Below are 18,584 nucleotides of genomic sequence, written 5' to 3' on the forward strand. Positions count from 1 at the left end.
GGCTTTCTGGGTTGACGTTCGCTACGATACAGGAACATGAAAGCGACCAGAAATGTGTGAGGGAGGGGAAAAAACCCCAACCAAAATCCTTATTTCCTGCAGGTTTTCAGTGGTGGTAAACATAAGTTCTGAGATATTACTCAAAATAAGGCTCACTCAAGCTGCCTCATTTCCACAGCAACAAAAAAGCACAAAAAGATAACAAGGTCAACTCCATTGCTCCATTTTGCAAAAGATGTTCAGAAAACAAATAGTTCTTGCACACCTGTGCTCTAGATCAGTGGTCAGCAAACCTTTTTGTACCATGGACTGGTTCACTGTCTGAAATAAGAATAATAAATTATACTGAGTTTTCCAATCTGATTTAAATGCCTAGTAATCTTTAATCAAGGTTTCACATTCTATGTGCTTTTTTTTTTTTTTATCTTAAAAGCGCACGTGATTGGTCAACGAACAACATCGTTTCGGCTGAACTCGTTCTCGTAGTTCTCAATTACGTTGCCGAATTGTAGAATGTTCTATTAGAGCCTTATGGGAATGCATTCAGCCAAAACAACATTGTAGAACAATCGACAAAGGCGAAATAACGTGGTAACATAAATAGAAATAGTGTGATGATGAGATAAAATGGAGTGCCTTTTCCCAAGTCAACAATCGCGCTCTCATTTATGCGATCTGGGCTTGATTCGATGCATTTATAGATGGGCTGTGTATGGGTTGACTGACTAATCCTTGCCCAAGAACTGTAACTTACCTCCATACGACCTCACCAATTTAGAGGGTATTATAGGTAAGAGGTTATTATTGGTAAAATAAAAAATTAAGTATGTAAACAAACAAATTTTTTGTGTTGCCTGGTATGGCACACGGCCTGGTACCGGTTCTTGTCCCTGTGTTTGCCAACCACTGTCAATTGTTTTTTTTTTTTTTTCAACCTAATTCAAGTATAAATTAAAAAAAGAAAAGTGCAACAGTATTTTTAAGTAAGACTTCCCCATTATGTGACATACATTAAAAAAAAAATCATGATTGAAAAAGGGGATTATTTAGACTCTAAAGAAGCCAGTTAGTGTCATCTGCCCGGCAATCAACTTTTTCGTTTTGGCAGAGGGCTTTTTGACACTCAATTTCACTGGCTGTTTCCTCTTCTCTGGAGGCTCGTCCTCCTTTTCCACATCAGGTTTCTTCCTTTTTGTTATCTTTTTCACAGCCTTTTCCGAACTCTTAGCAGGGACGGGGTTTGCGTTGCCGCTCCTGGGAACCAACACGGGGCCGATCTCTGAAAGTTTTGCAGGACAAAGGATTAGGTCAGTCGAGACGGATAATTTCAAGCCACACTGTTAAAAATGGAAGCTTTTTACCTGGGGCTGTGGACGTCTTTTTGGGTGCAGGGTGCACACAGGTGGGCTCTTGACTTAAGCTCGGGAAGTGCAAAACGCGACTGAGAGGCAGTTCCTTGTCATCCTGGTAGGTGCACGCAAATTGGGATTGGACAGGCCGGGGTTCCATCTAGAGCAGAGTGGTGGTTGTGTGTTTAAGTATTTTACTTCATTTCTCTACCTTTCAGCTCTTGTCTTTAAGGCCAAGACATACATTTATTGTACGTGGAAAAAAATACACAGTATTTGGGGCACAATTTGTCATCGGCCTTGATACAATGAGCCAAGACATTTGCATTAGTATCATGTACTTTAAACTGTATTCCCAAACACTAACAATAATCAATAATTTTATCAATGAGCTGACTTTTTTTTGTGAATGGAAGCATTATTTAGTGAGTGTAGGAAACAAGATTTTCATCGATGCACTGGTGTAAGAGATATCTGATGAAATGTATTCCACCGAAGGAAAGTTAGTGAAAAAAAGCTTGAGAAAAACTAAACCAAAATATAATCAAAAGCCAAGTCAGGATAAACTTAATAGAATTTTTACCAATTGTTTACCAATGGTCAATGGCCAAGCCTTGACCCATTGAGTTAGGTCAAAACCCAAGTCAGAACCAAGTTAAGATCTAAGTCAAGTTCAAATGATTCAAGAGTCATGTCAATACATTGGTAAGGAGCATGATCAAGAAATTGAAGCACAGAACATCAAGATAAGTCAAGTGATTGACCAAATGAGTGAGAAATATGTCAATAAAATCAGCAAAGATCAAGAAACGCAAAACAAGTTTAATAAAACGTTACAGTGTATTTCCGATTGCTGGTCTTGCTACCAGAAACTGTGCTGAAAAGTAGACATTGCGTGCAATTTCCCCTCACTCACGTTTCTGGCTCTAAAAGTGGGAAGCCAGCGTCTGTTAAGCCAATGTCTCTTAAGACAGAAAAAAGGGAGACCTTTCAAATCGCCGTCCAAAAGAGCGGCTTCCAAACGGAAGTTGGGGAAGCGGCGGGGCGTCTGGGGACTATTACGGAAGGCTAAATCGGATGACATCTGTCCACAGCATCGCAAGGAGCATGATGCGTTTTGCATACGTTCAGTTCTCCAAGAACCATGTCCTTTAGAAATAAAAAGTTGTTCCAGATGGATCAATATGGTTTAAATTTATGGCTGTCAAGTGCATGTCAAACTGCAGGGACCAGGCAAGCGTCAACAGTATTCTCTTCATTTAGGAACATTTCTCTTAGCTTCAGTGTTACAAGTATGTTTGAATGCTACATTTATATTTCTGCGGTCCAATAAAGCCATACCAACTAATATGCTCTAGGCTTTCATAACAGTACTGCTAGCCTTTTTATTGCATTTACGTTAGATATGGAATTGCTTTTTCAAAGTCAACTGAAAGGATTTCCATACAAAGAAATGGTGTATAAGCATTCACTAGTCTAAACACTGCATTTTAAATACATTTTGTTTAGCAGAGTTTGTTTTTCCCACCTTTCAGGTGACAATTTGGAGACTGCTTGTCGAGTGAAATTAACATCAGAGCTGATCGGGCCTCATGTAATGATCAATCACAGTTTTGCTTAATGGTCTGCGGCATCTTTGAGGTGACTTTAAAAAAATAAAATCTTTTCCATAATAAGGGTACATTGTGTAATATTTGACCACTAGATGGGACTGTATTGTCTAAAGTGATCAAAAAACAGTGCCAAATGAGCAGTGTAGCAGCATCAAGATGCCAGACCAACATGGCAGCAAACACTATGCAAAAGAAACACACATTTGTCGATCAATACATATTTATTAAAATCGTCATTGGTATGATAGTACCTGTATTTTGCAAATTATTCATATTCATGTTTTTATTTTTTTCCCCCTAAAACGAATGTTTCTTTGGCAACACTAAGCCAATAAATATTACTCAGTGTTCCTTTAAGTAAGTGTTAACAATGCCCAGCGGAGTTCATATGGCCCACATGTTTTTTTTCCCACCACGCCTATCTGCTCTTGTCTCACTTTTAGCAATTTTTTTTGGGCTGGAATACATTAGATGGAAGTAATTGGGGCGGGAGGATTGTTGGCGAGTGTGACATGCTTGTCCCTTCTTTTTTTTTTGATTTGTTACTGTAGCATAAGACACTGTATAGGACCAACTCTCGACAATCAGGGAAAATACTGAAAGTAGGAAAAGGCCGGCTTCAAATACACTATCAATTTTTGAGCAAGCACCAAAGATAACGAGCGAAAATAAATAAAATAGTAATTTCATAACAGGCAGCACAGCAGCGCAGTGGTTATAGCATGTGCGGCACAGTTCTGAGGTCATGAGTTCGAACCTTCCTTTGTGGAGTTTGCATGTTCGACCCGTGCTTGCGTGGGTTTCCTCCGGGCACTCCAGTTCCCTCCCACATTCCAAAAACATGCATGTAAGGCTAATTGGCTGGTCCAAATTGTCCTTAGGTGTAAATGAGCGAGTGAGTTGTCCGTCTTTATGTGCCCTGCGACTGGCTGGAAACCAGTTCAGGGTGTTCCCTGTTCACTGCCTGAAGACAGCTGGGTTGGACTCCAGCACCCCGCGACCCTACTGAGGATAAGCGATGCAGATCATGAATGGATGGGATTTCATAACAATAGAAAGTACCTTATTTTTGCGGGAAGAGATGTCCATTAAATGCTTGTGCTCAATTCAAACTGGCCTTATAACCCAAGACCAAACCTGCTAGTTGCCTGAACGTACACACAATTTCCCAAAACTACACCATGTAGCCCTTCATTAATTGACCAGATGAATGCACATTTGGTTGGGCCTGTTACAATGATTAGGATACAAATTCCTCATAAGGCGCCATTTTTGTGCTCTCTCATTCCTGTCCAGCATCCCAGTTTTGTTTTAATTTTTCACCGGTCTTGAGTCTGGCAACATGCACAAACTTCATGAACTTGCTTAACAGAGGGAGCAATGACGACACAAGCCAGAGAGTACAAAAAATGTCCAAATTCTGTACAGCTCCTTTAAAAAAAAAAAATCAGTTGACCTGTGATTAGTTATCTGAGGGTTGGGCAACTAGGACCTGATTTTCAGGGGGCAGAAAATAGAAAAATGGCAGACACCCTGGAATGGATAATAACAGGTGGCCATTGCTCCGTGACTCATATTCTACAATATGTATCAACACGGGGTTTTGAGTGAGGAAAAATGATTAGTGAGTATGCCACTTAGCAGGCTGCCAAGACTGAGGATATAGGCCCAGAGAAGGGAAAAATTGGATATGAGCTTTGAAGCGTGTTCTCAGTGTTACATTTTGCGCCACAAGTAACAAGGCCAGGTTTAATGGTAAATGTCAATCTCTTTCCTCCCTTCCTTCCTTATCAAGTAAGTGCTTTCATGTTAGTGGATGGTGGGATGTGGAAAGACAGCTGTGTAAACGCTAAGCCGGAAAGAAAGATGGAAGTAACCAGGGCAGCATAAAACAGACTGTTGCGAGGACAGACAGGATGTAAAAAAAATATTTGTCCATTTGATTTTATTCAATGATGACCCGTTGCACGAGTTACCTTGGACTTGAACAAGTTCAGACGGCTCTGGGCTCGCTTCTTCAGGGGTGCCGGGGAAGATCCAGTGGGTGCTTCAGGGGATCTGAGGAGGATGGTAGCAGGGGCAGGTTTTAGTTTATTGTTTCATTTCCACTTTGTGACCATTAAGGCTAACCTGAACAAGGTGAGGACAGATATGCCCTCGATTCCATTTAGTGCTGGCTGCTCTTCAGACAGCAGGTCCGCCTTGTTCATGCAGGGTCTCGTCACGGCCTCTTTGTCGAGCAGAGCCAGAAGTACCTTCACTGAATTTCGGCCTCCGCAAGCTGTATCATGATTCACAGCGTATTCCTTTGGCTAAACATACACAGAGTGGCACACAATCTAAGCAGAGCTACCACCATCAGACTAAGACCATATTAAGATATTTCACTGAAACTACTCCCAGAAAAAAAAAAAAAAAACAGAAGAAAACTGAGTGACAAGTCACAAACTTTATACAAAACAAATTAACTATCATGTAAAAACAAAAACAAAAAACAATAAAAGACAAGTGGGCCGTGAGGGCCTCCAAAAACTTCTTTGCTGGCCTAAAAATATCTGCATTTTGTTACATTTGTTATATATTGTTAATCAATACTTATTAAAGAACTCAAAATGATCTGTAATCTTCCTTTCATTGCTTCCCCCCTGGTGGGGCCTCTTTGAGATGTGTGTTTTCCTATTAAAGCATTTACGCATCACATTTCAGCCGTTACTTGTTGCCAGAGTCAAGCATCTACCCGGAGGCCTTCACAATCGACTCTGCAGGCCATGAAGCACAATATGAGTGATATAAAGCTGGTGGTTTAGCCAATTTGATTTTAAGTTGGCAGAGCCAGGACCTTCTGGAAGGCCCAAGGAATTGTTAGCTATTTCACAACCTACGATTGGCTAGGGGGCAGTAACGGAAGTATTGCATAGAAAAGGTGAAAAGCCTCTTATCCACTGCTTCTGTCAAACAGACATTGTCAGCCCAAAATCCAACAAAAACGTGTACTAGAAATAGAACACGACAGGCTTGACTTTCAGCATTAGCTTTGTTGGCGATAGAAAATATCCCATGATGGAACTGAAATGCACATAATCTGTAGGAAGGATGGATTTGTGCACAAAGAAAGGATTTTTGGTGAATAAAATGTGGCTAAAAAAATTGTGCAATTTTATGAGGTTATTATTCCTGCTTATTTTACATGCGTAACAGGTGTAGCTGCAGTAAATGTTTTACAGCCATAAAACAGTTATTGAACTACTTCTAGTCAAGTCAAGTCATTTTTATTTGTATAGCCCTTAATCACAAAGAGTCTCAAAGGGCTTCACAAGTTATTACATATAAGAAGTTTAGGTTATTCATATGAAGGCCAATCTAATTTTATTCTACATTCATTTATTCATACACATGAGCAAAATGAAAAAGTAACAGCAGCGTTGGGCACAAACTTGATTAAAGTATATCGAACTATCAAAACGGTAAAAAGAATTCCCCTAAAGTGTGTGTAGCCACCCTTCAGAATAACTAAACAAGGCTTTTCATCAGTTTTCCTGACATAATGATCTAAAAACGTATGTGGTGCTCCAAAAAAGCGAGACGAGTTTTGAAAAGAATAAACTCTGCTCTTTGATTCAATCGGTCAATAAATTCTTTGTTAGAATAATTTATTTACCACCCATATTCGTTACAATATCTACAAGATAAAACTAACAGAACACAAAATAAAACAAGAAAAAAAAAAAGAAAGATATAAGTTGGGATCTTGATTTGGCACCATTGGAATAGAAAAACAACATTGGCCTTATTTTTTCACAGTTGATCAAATTTAATTTATGCACATGTTCTGACATTGTTTCATATTTTTTCTTGACATGGCGAAACAGAATTCTGACCCAACGTTGGATGCACTACGACAACATCGTTCTATCAGAAGCCTTATTTTTTTTTGGGCACCATTGGAATAGAAAAACAACGTTGGCCTTATTTTTTCACCATTGATAAATTTAATTTAATTTATGCGCATGTTCTGACACTGTTTCGTATTTTTTCTTGACATGGCGAAACAGAATTCTGACCCAACGTTGGATGCACTACGACCACATCGTTCTATCAGAAGCCTTATTTTTTTCTTTTGGACGAAACAGAAAATCCGATTTTGGTCATTTGTGAGAGAAACTTTTTTGGTACCAAAAATGTGGTGCATCCCTGGTCAATACCCTTACAATAACGTTTTTTTAAGGCCTAGCATAAAAAACAGGGCCAAAGCAGAGACGTTTAAAAAAACAATAAGTAAAAAAGTATAAGGAGTCACCCTTGCAGGGCTGATCCCGGTTCCAGCTTTGTGTGCTGTGTCTTTCTGGAATTGGTACAGTTGGCAGATTTCCTCCTTCAGCCGGTTTGCGGTCTCCTCTGTCACAGAGCAAATGTCTGCAGAACCGCAGCCCTTCACAAGAGCCCCTCGGATGGCACACACTAGCTTGGACCCGCACACACTGGAAGGAAAGGATACTGTATTCAGGTGCAATTGACAAGCGTTTGACAGTTTTTAAGACAAGGCGCACTTTTTACATTAAATTAATCCCAAGGCACAATGCCATTACAAAATATTGTTATAATCAAATTTAAATAATGAAATTTCAATTAATTAGTGCAATTTAAAGTGTATCAGTAGGTCACTGTTTAAATTGTCATGTAGCCTAAATGGAAAAATTCAGTGATACGGTTCTTCTGTTTTTAACATTAGACATCTTCAAAGAAGAATGTATAGGAAGCCAGTTTGTTATTTTGACTATTTTTGCACACCGTTCTTCATCGTTTTGAGTATTATGAACGGTTTACATCATTGTCACTTTCGGCCAATCATGCCGTTCTTTGATTCTACACCCTTTAGGGCCAATCTGCTTTCGTAACCTAAAAGATTTAATAAAAAGGAAAGGTTCAAGGGAGGGCCTTGAGAAGAGGTAAGAATATATTATCTGAAGTTTTACTGCTCTCCCTGTTTTTCTTGCAAGTTTAAAATTTGCTTTTTGGACTTCGGAGCTTAGGTACTCTCTGCCACAATCTCCTGTCTTGAGTTAACATTGCAGCCTCAGTCAGCTCATTCATTATGCATTTTTTATAAGAATTCTTCTCTTTTTGTCTTCCTTAGAGTTGAGGTTAATGTTTAGACTACTTGAGACAAGCCTTTTCTTACTTTCGCCATTTCTTGCTACATTTACAGATTAAAAAAAACCTGTGGGGACGAGTATTCCTCAAACCTAATGTGATACAGTATTTAACTTTCAAATTTTCAAGGGCAGCTCAAACGACGCATCCCACCTTTGAAATTTGTTGATGTCTTCTCACCTTATTTTGGGTGTCCTCTAAACCATGCCTAATCACTATTTTATTCAAATAACGACATTCTCCCAATATTTTTTTCTCAGATTTAATGACATATTACATTAGATTTAAAATCTCTGCCTTTATTTTTTGAAACCCCCTGAAAGTTATGTATTTTTTCCCCATCCATTGTATTAAAGAGTGTGAGAGTTGCATATTCACATTGCAACTGCTAGGATCTTTGCAAATACAATTCTCGCCTGATCCAGGGCAATGAACTCTCAGCGTAAGGTGAGGGAAACGCAAAACACGCGTGCACCCACAGGCAGTTGCTGAATTTCTGAATTCACCAGTGTCTTGAGAAGTTGAGAACCATGTTGTTTTGCTCTGGGCTACCTGCCCCTTGCATCTTCTGTGGGCTAAATAATTCGTGATAAGCACTTGTGTTGTAGCGCAAGATTTGGGTAACGTATCCAATATCAGTAGCACCAAGTTACATACATGCACGCACGAAGTGCATCGTGTTAGTTTTCATTAATACCTTATTTCAGTGTATTTCTTTTATTGTAGAAAAGAAAGATGGATTTGATACCCAGGGTCTGTCGTCTCTCCCAAGATGTCCTCCAAGTTATCCAGGAAGTGGACAAAGGCAGACAGTCCCTTGATGTGCTTCCTTAGGGGATCTGAGGGGGCTGGAGCGTAACCCTTGCCCCCCAGCTCGATGGCCCTTACGAATGACGTCACCATCTACCGATGTTAGCATAGAATAGCTTTCAACTGCAATGTCCTGGTCAGGTTGAATCAAAGCTAAGCCATATGGCTTTTAAATATGATCTTTGTCCCCACCCAGATCAAAAGATTAAATAATAAAAAAACGAAATCAATAATGGAATTTCAGTATAATACTAAACAAGCTTAGATTGATCTTTATTTCCACGGCATACTTTTAGGAAAAAACACCTTTTCCTGAATACTTACATACAAATACATAAAAAAGATTATTTTTTTAACTAATTAATTAGCCGCCCAGTCTTTTTTTCATTACCTAGTCATCAGTTCATGATTTGTATTTACATGGGATTGGAATGAATGATTGTCACTCCATAAATGCTACAAGCGAATAAAACAGCAAGAAAAGTGTTTCAATAGTTTTAAAAGGACACTGTGTAGTAGATGTTGCTGTATTGTGTAGCGCAACCAAAAACAAGTGCTACAAAGCACAAGAAAACAAACTACAGAGAATCAGAGTGATCAAGCCGCATGATTTTTTTCATGAATATTCTGCATAGCATCCACAAAAGTTTTGATTTTTTTATGCTACTCGTAGCAGCAAGATGGTGGACAATTATTTTAGCGTCCTTTAAGGTAAAGCACATGTTATGAAAAAATAATCATAATTCTCTACCAAGGAGTATTTTTGGAAAAAAAAAAAAAAAGAAAAAAAGAAAAATTGTGATAATTCATTGTATTTTTCATTTGAAGTATTTTATTTTTACCAATACGAAGCTTTAAGTAATACACCCTGCCCCTTTGAAAACAAAAACCTAATTAACTCAAAAATGAATAAGGGATCGGCTTTTATAACATTAAAAGTGTTGCTGTCTTTGATAACTGGTTGCAAAAAAAAAAAAACAACATATTTTTTTTTATTTTCAGTTAACCGAAAAACAAAACGGTAAAACCTATTCTAACAAAAAGGTAGAAAAAAATAAATCCATGACACTTTTTAGATGTTGGATTTGAAAAATAATAAAAGCAATGGCAACATAGCCACAATGTTTCACCCACCATGACCCAGATATCCAAAACATTTTTGTAGTGTCTTATGAGAATGTTTTTACACTAACTTATATTTGATACATTCATCCAAAATAAAGTATTGTTGCTCACTGGTCAGCGAAAGTTTAGCAGATTGTAAATATTTCGGCAACCGTGGGCCAAAAATTCTACCCCCTGCATGGAATGTCCCTCCATTTCACAAAACGGCCTTGTATCTCATTTTTGGGGGGAATGTGTTCGAACATTAAAACACAGAGCATTCACAATTTGTATAGAAACACCTTTTGAGCAAGTCGAAAATAATTACTTTGGCGAAATGACACTGCTTTTCCTTACTCATCGATGGACACATACCCAAGTTGCTTTTACAGCGATCAACTAGCAATTCAAAACAGCAATCTTCCTAATATCACACGTCTTACAAAACTTATGTGCTAGACCATTAAGCTCATTACGCCAAAATAAACCAACAGTTTTTAATACATGTGATATTCAGAAGATAAGGCCAAAGTAAATATTTTCAACTTGCTCAAATGTTATTTCTTTACAAGGTGCAAATGCTCTGTTCTTTTTATTATGTATTCTAAAAAATGTTACAAAGTCATTTAAGTGAAGTTTGCGGGAGTGATATTTGCTAGGAGAGGACATTTCACACAGGGGGTACAATTTTTGGCACAACCTAGAATAATTGTGAGTCTGAAAAATAGCACACAGACTATGTTAGTGTGAAGAAAGTTGACAAATAAAAACCGCTCAATCATTTTTGAGGGGAAAAAAAAGAATAATGTTGAAATTACCCCCCCCCCCAAAAAAAAATTTGCTCACTTACCAAAAAAAGTGACATTTCCTTCTGACGGGCTGCGTGTTTCACGTATGTGAAAGTCTGCGGGCCGAGCGCCCGATTTGGAACGTCCAAAGTTAACGCCAAGGCCAGATCGTCTTTGGTGTTGACGAGCAAGCTCAGGTAGGAACAGAAGACTCGTCTTATCGCAGTTGCTATCTGCGAGTCGCACGATCGGTTTTTACCCGACGGTGTTGACAAAACAGAAGAATTGTTACTGTCCGAGACTTCAGTGCTGCCTAACAGGAACTCGTACAACTCGACCTGTGCAAACAAAACCAAAAAAAAATATTGAATGTTTCGTTTATTAAAATCCTTTTTATCACAACTATTCTTAAAGGTGAAAACCAAAAGGTTTCCCAATAATATAAATTTGTATTGGCAAGAGCATAGTTTTGGCATGGACAGAGAGGGGACATGTCGACACTAATCAAGGCATACGGGGCCTTTAAAAGCTGGGGCCCTCGGGGAACAAGGTCTGCAGCATTTCTGAAGAGCGGACTGACATTTTAAACCAAAAAACAGCGACCAGATAATGAAGGTGCTGTATCAGAGTCAGATCAGGAGGTTTCTACTGCTACCGGTAACCATAGAAACCAGTACTACCTGTTCCTTTGGGGGAGAAAACCCCCCAAACAGCCTGGAGAGGGATGGGCGCCGTCAGGCGGTACTTGCCAAAGACACACCAAGGGAAGTGGTGCCCCGACAAGCCGGTTAAGGGATCCGTGAACCAATCAATGATTTTTTGACCCACCAATAAAATGTTATCACTAAACAAAAATGCACCATAAATATCGAGCAATCACCATTTTGTCGCCACCAATATCATGTAATCACTTAAAAGAAATGTCCCCACCAATGCCAAGAACAAATCTACACCCTCGCATATAGGTCTCCCGTATTTGTATGTGGAAATATGAGTTAGAAAGCAATATCTATCCGTTTTGTCCTTCTTTGGAGGTGCCATTTTGAGAACGTGGAGGGAAGATGACATCACAATCGCTGGATTCAGATATGATCAATTTTGACTTTGCTTCAGAAAGGAGGTGGACTGTGAGTGGTCGTTTGTGATGTCATATTTAATGGACTACAATAAATCAATGCTCCCCAAACTGTAGCCCACAGATTTGGCCCACCTCCACATTTGGTCCAGCTCCTGAACAATACCAGCGAGCATTTCAGCGCACACTTCTTTCTTTTTACCTAAAGAATAATTCAAGAGTCTGGATGGTTGTTTTTGGTTATATTGAATTCAAATGTGGTCACGGTGTTAAAGGGGCTTAACACTTACCCCTGGACTACTAGTGCACCACTGTAGATAACCTATATAGATGCATCAGATATTTCTTTAGTCTTTGTATCAGGGAAAAAAGTGAATTTCGTTGTGCATTTCACATGTTACAAAAACAATAAATGTGTCACATACAATGCTTACGATAGAAAAAACAGAAAATAATGTATTGTAATTGTAACATGTGAAACACATAACAAAATTAAGATGTCTCTGGGAACATGACTAAAATATTGTAATAATGAAATAAAATCTACTGCCTTTTTGCAAGTCATTTATACCACTGGTGGTCCAATGCTCTGTTAATGATAGCGAAACCGTGCACGGCACAACAAAGTTCATGTTCCATGTACTTCTTTTCTGTGAAGAACCCAGTGTTATTTGGTTATTATTTATGTTAGAAATACATTTTTTTCCTGACTCTTCCTGAATTTCACTATTATTATAACTTTGATCAGTCTTCAAGGAATATATTGAAAATATTTTTGCCTATTTATCTAGACAGTCTTATCTTATTTTTCTCTTTGAAGTGTATTACGTTTACCCTGGAGTGCCATGTCTCTTTGCATACAATGCGTCACAACATTGTTATCAATGACAAAGGAAATTCAATCATACTTTGTAATGTGAAGAATCCAGAGAGGGTTGTTTTGTTTTTACTTATTTCAATAATAATGTTATCATTTATGTTGTAATTTTTGTTCTGTGAAGAATCCATGAGGGTTTTTTGATTGTGATGTCTAGAAAACACAACATTTTTACATTTAGGCACTCCTGCAATCGCCACACTTTTTCTTATACAAACTGACCCCCGGCCCTTCACCAAAAAAGGGGAGTAATGTGGCCCTCACAGGAAACAGTTTGGGGACCTTTGGACTTCATCACTTCTCCATTTAGAATTAGAAGCGTCTTTATTGTCATTCTTAACATGCAGTGGCTTTTGTTTGCAACTGCATTAGAATTCCACTCCAAGATAAACACGTAATAAAGATTTAAAATACAAAAATAAAAGAATGTCAGAATGAAGAATAAATAGGCAAAAATATTTACAAGGTACCTTGGAGACTGTTGTAAGTTGTTATACTCGTGCAATAAAAAAAAATGCATTGTAAAATGAAAACTAGTGCAATAACATTCAGCAGCAACATAAATTCTCAAATAAGTCGATAATACCCAGCAACTGGCAATAAGAATATTTTTTACAGTGTTATAGGCTTGACTGGAGGCTAACTTCTGATCGATCATATGCCTTAAACATATACTCATGTTGGCACAAAACATTAAGTCGTACAAACTGACTGCATTATATTATTGATTGCTTGCTTTTCAAAAAGGTGGCAAAGCTATCAAAAGCATAATATTTCATCTAGCTTTTGTAACGCTAAGAGTACATCGTAGCGCGTTTGGACACGCTAAAGAAGGTTCTTTAAAAAAAACAAAAAAAACTTTCAATCCCATTTGTATGGACGCTATACCTGTGATCTGCCATGATAGAGAACAGAAATATATTTGACATTTTACATTATAGCCTTCTCGGATGACCTTACTAAAACGCCCTGTAGCAAAAAGTCAAATGAGGATGAATAATCACATTTATGCCAACAGTTTAGCAGAAATAAGTCTTGAGCACCAGTACAGGGCGTGCATTGGCAGCATCATAAAAATGGCTGGCCACAAAAATGGATAAAAACAGGGGGATTTATGTTTGCCTTCACCCAGCTCATATTTCAAAAATAACACATGAATTAAAATGCCTTGTTTAATAAGAGCCTATAAGACATCATGTTTAAGGCACTAATGGCGTTGGCTTCCCATTTAAATAACAACTTCCACATATTAGTTTTGATAAATCTATTTTTGTGTTAATATGATCAAATAATTGATTTCGTAGAATTGATTATAAATTAAATGAATTCTTGGATTTCTCCCACCTGTTTGTAAAAGAGTTTATGTAGGGAGAGGTTTTCCATTCAGGCAGATATTGTTGAAATTATAATATTTTCTCTATTAAATATGTGTTAACAACGTCCAAATGAGTTTAGAGAGCTTTCATATTTTTTTCCCACCGTATCTATCTGCTTCTATGCAAAGTGACTTTATGCTCGGACAGCACGACAGCTGAGCAGTTCTGAGGCACAGTTCTGAGGTCAGGGGATCAAATCCAGCTACCAGCCTTCCTGTGTGGAGTTTGCATGTTCGTGGGTTTCCTCCGGGCACTCCGGTTTCCTCCCACATTCCAAAAACATACATGTCAGGTTAATGGCCGGTCCAAATGGTCCCTAGGTGTGAAGTGAGTTGTCGGTCTCTGTGTGCCCTGCGACTGCCTGGCAACAAGTTTAGGGTGTCCCCTGCCCACTGCCCAAAGAAGGCTGTGATGGGCTCTAGCATCCCCCGACACCCTACTGAGGATAAGCGGCGCAGATAATGGATGGATGGACTTTAATCTCTTCATTGCAGTTTTTTGCTAGGGTAGCATGAAAATGGTATAAGTACATAAACGGCCTGTTTCAAATGCAGTACAGTCCAAACGCCAACACGAAAGAATGAGCTGATTGAGGCTTTTAAGCCAGGAAAGTAAAAAAGCTTCCAATTCCAGATAGTTTCTTTAAGATTATTTGTGATTAATTGCTACACAAATAAATGAGACTTGACTTGATAAACCCTCTGTACTAATTGCCTGAATTTCTACAAAGAATGTTTTAATAAGTGGAGAGTACAAAGTATGGCCAATGCTTTACCTTAATTTGAAGGTACACGGTGAAACACAACATTAAAATTCAAGCATTTTCAAGGATTTCAAGCACCCTGTGTCTGATGTTTCCTCTTGTAACAATAACTATTTTGTTCTAAACAACAGCGTAATGTATGACAATTGACACAGCATATAGGATTTCTCGCTTTATACTCACAGGGCTTACGACCTCGTCGACGTCCGGGTCGTCTCCGAGCCGTTGGCACATGTTGAGGACGTGGACCAGATCCACAGCATTGGACCGCTTCAAGAAGGCCTCATACGCCTCCAGAATGAGGTCTCGCCTTTCCTGCTGCATGGTGTGGTTGTCTGCAGGCCACAGGCCAAGTTTGTCCAGGAGTAAGTGTTTCCACGCAAGCAGGACGTCGCTAAGGGACACCCGGAACTCTCCACTTTGCTGTCAACAGGAGAAAAAACAGCAGAGAGCTGTCGTTTGTCAGTGATTCCTTCCGCAGCCAAAACGATGTCAGGTGCCAATGTGATTAGGGGCAGTTCGACACATTACGTCAGCGCCAGACTGGCGAAAATAAGCAGACATGTCAACGTCTGGGTTGCAATTCAGGATTAACTCTCAACTCACACATACATAGATACAGAATACTTTAGTCCAACAAGGATTTTACAGCCAAATATGACTGTTGTCCTAAGCATTTGACAAGGCATGAAACAGGACATATTTGAAGTGTAAATTTGTAATAATGTCATCTTTTTAAATAAAACATTAAAACATATTAGGTTGCCTTGTCAGCATGTTTATTAAATAGAGGGTTTAGTGTAACAAATCAGTCGTGAAAGTGCTTCACATCAGTAAAATATCTTAGAGAGGGCATTTAGCAGGTGAAGCTGTTGCTCACTTGTCATCAAGGACACATTCCATTGAATTATAGTTTTCTCATTCATCTTTACAATTGGGAGGATTTTCTGAAGTATGTAACCAATTACTAGTCTTAGCGTCTGCAGCTGCACATTGAGGCACTTGCTTTTCTTGCCTCAAGGCAGAGGGCGAGAGTGATACCAGGAGGTTTACTTATCTATTTATACTTTCATTCAAAAAAAGCAGTATGGAACATTTTACTCTTCTGAGCATTATCTTGCCCTGGGGCAGAAGGCAATAATGAGACCAAGGATTCTGATTTAGCGCACACTCCAGCCCCAAACAATATTACCGGTATTGGTGATTGTATTAGCAAGCTAAAAGCAACCCAAGCTATCCGGTTTGAGGGTTTTTTTTCTCCCCGTTGCATGTACTTTTTTCAAAATGGAGGATCTATTGATTCTCTTATTCAAAGGAGCAGCAGGTACATATTTAAACATTTATAAGTAAAGGGGAGAGATTAAAATCTTATTTTCTATGCTACAGTATATCGCCATCTTCTTGCTCTGCCAATCAACTGAGTAAAATGTAGATTCATTTATTTGTAAATTGGACTCTGCCTGACCAGACCCAAACCTCACCACACGTCACTCGCATTAGGTAAATGAAAATGGTCTGCATTTATATAGCACTTTTCAAGTCAATGAAGACCTCCCAAAAAGCTTTACAATGTGCTTCACACTTTTTCCCTTTTACACACTAACTACCCGATAGCAGCGTCAGCCATGCAAGGCCTGCTATCGGGGGCATTAGGGGATTCAGTGTCTTGCCCAAGGACACTGTGACATAACACGGAGGAGCCGGGAATCGAACCTGTGACCTCTTGATCGCAAGACGAGCGCTCTACCTCCTGAGCTAATGCCTAATATCAGTAAAATAAAACAGAAACACTAATTTGGGTCAAAAAAAGCGTTGGCAGAGAAAGACGGGCTTCCAAGAGAAAAAAAGAGAACGGACACTCACGCTTGATTAACGCATGTGGGAGAGAGCAGAATCAGTTACACTCCTACAAAAACATTTACATAACATTTCATAGTTTGTTTCCCTAAAATTGGGTTAACATATAATCATATGCGTCACGCAGCAACCTCGTCTAGTGGTAGCAAATGGATGCGGAGAATGGTGCCCTCTTAGAACGGTATAGAATAAACAGCAGAATACAAACACCTTAACGTTAGTGATTTTAAAAGCACATATGACCCTGCTCATAGCCCTACAACCATAGCATAAGTGTTAATACTTAAGACATAGAATGCATGAAGAAAATTACTGGAGTTATTCCCATCTTTGCAAAGATCTCCCCAAATGCTATCCCAACCTGATGCTGAGAACTCATGCGTTTGTTATTTCTTGTCTCGATTACTGTAATACAGTGGAACCTCGGTTTTCGAACGCATCTCAGTTCGAAAAAATCGGTGTCCGACCAAAAAATTCGAGAAATTCTTGCTTCGCTGTTCGGTCAAAAAATCGGAGTTCGAACGCCGGTAATGCGTGAGTGCGTGCGCTAGGGTGCAATGCTGAGCGGCGTACGGGTGTTTTAGCCCCTTATTATGCCTCCGAAGAAAGTCAGTGCAGGCAGCAAAGTTGCTACAGGTGAAAAAAGAAAAGTGCGTACAACTATTGCATTTAAGAAAGAAATAATAGCCAAATATGAAGGAGGTGTGCGAGCGCCTTCTGCTGACCACCAAAAGGTAAGAAATCCTATTCATAAGATTACGATAACGCGAACGTACGATTAGCCTGGGTTAGCTTTAAGTTTACGTTAAACATTCAGGGGGTTGGAACGGAGCCCAACATTCAGGGTGTTGGAACGCAGCTCCCTTTCCAATGAACCGCTCACTTGTTGTGGAGACCGGGGTGCTAAATGACTTGTAAACTACCTGATTTTTTTATTTTCATACGTTCATGTTAGGGGAATCTTTCGTACGGAAGATTACGATAACGCAATCGTATGATTAGCTTTATGTTTACGTTAAACATTCAAGGTAAACATTCAGGGTGTTGGAACGGATTAAAACGATTTACATTATTTTTAATGGGAAAAACGATTTCGGTGATCGAACAAATCGGTTTTCAAACAGGGTTCTGGAACCGATTATGGTCGAGAACCGAGGTTCCACTTGCGCTCTCCTGATGTCTGGCATCAGACGTTTGCAGGTGGTGCAAAATGCTGCAGCAAGTCTTTGGACTAGGACAAGAAAGTTTGCTCATACTACCCACATTTTAGCTAACATGCACTGGCTCCCTTTAAGTTTAGAGGGTGAAGGTGAAGATCTTAGTCACAAGACACACCTAAGCCTGAATGGTGCCCCCAGGAATTTCACTTTTCCAAATGATTTCAACTTACTTCTTTATTGGCTTCAGCCATGACAAGCTGCAACACCATCAGCATGGAGTCAGACCCATACACAGTTGTTCTCTCAGATTGCAGCCACCGGTGGCACTCTCTCCTAAAAGTTCTCACCATCTGCTTCAACCGCTTTTCCAAAGACTGCATTGTCCACTACAATGAAATAATTATATTTTTCGATGTCATACACCTGGCACATGAGAAGTCATGGATTTTTTAGTGGATGATAAGTAACAAGATTACAATACTTATTGTGCTCTCGAGTAAACAAAGAAATAAAATATACAAGCATGCAAGTAATACTTAAAAAATATATTCTACAGCTAAAATCAAAAGTTGATAATATGTTACCAACCTGCAACTTAGTTGCCAGTTACCCACGATATTCGCACTGCTTAAACGAGAAAGCAGCTGACGTCATAACTACA

At 39.1% G+C, this 18,584-nt stretch overlaps 1 protein-coding gene across 1 annotated transcript; it reads right to left on the bottom strand.

Annotated features, from left to right (window-relative positions):
- Positions 1–43: 43 nt before the first annotated feature.
- Positions 44–18,571, bottom strand: parpbp (PARP1 binding protein). Its single transcript, XM_088347524.1, has 10 exons — positions 18,512–18,571; positions 18,154–18,309; positions 15,090–15,329; positions 10,878–11,153; positions 8,862–9,016; positions 7,260–7,440; positions 5,093–5,274; positions 4,939–5,020; positions 1,362–1,509; positions 44–1,279 (listed from the first exon to the last, which is right to left on the bottom strand). The coding sequence occupies exons 2-10, from the start codon at positions 18,301–18,303 to the stop codon at positions 1,047–1,049; spliced, it is 1,647 nt and encodes a 548-aa protein (XP_088203650.1). The 5' UTR covers positions 18,304–18,309; positions 18,512–18,571; the 3' UTR covers positions 44–1,046.
- Positions 18,572–18,584: the final 13 nt, after the last annotated feature.

The sequence above is a fragment of the Urocampus carinirostris genome, chromosome 11, assembly GCF_059441175.1.
Source record: "Urocampus carinirostris isolate Australia breed hairy pipefish chromosome 11, RoL_Ucar_1.0, whole genome shotgun sequence".
Classification (NCBI taxonomy): Eukaryota; Metazoa; Chordata; class Actinopteri; order Syngnathiformes; family Syngnathidae; genus Urocampus; species Urocampus carinirostris.

What these genes read in the sequence shown, in the direction of transcription:
- parpbp (XM_088347524.1), bottom strand. Translation starts at nt 18,303, where the DNA reads ATGCAGTCTTTGGAAAAGCGGTTGAAGCAGATGGTGAGAACTTTTAGG. An exon ending in TGGCTGAAGCCAATAAAGAA is followed by an intron (nt 15,330 to 18,153) that starts GTAAGTTGAAAT and finishes TCCTGTTGACAG; the next exon opens with CAAAGTGGAGAGTTCCGGGT. An exon ending in CCGGGATCAGCCCTGCAAGG is followed by an intron (nt 5,275 to 7,259) that starts GTGACTCCTTAT and finishes GTGTATGTTTAG; the next exon opens with CCAAAGGAATACGCTGTGAA.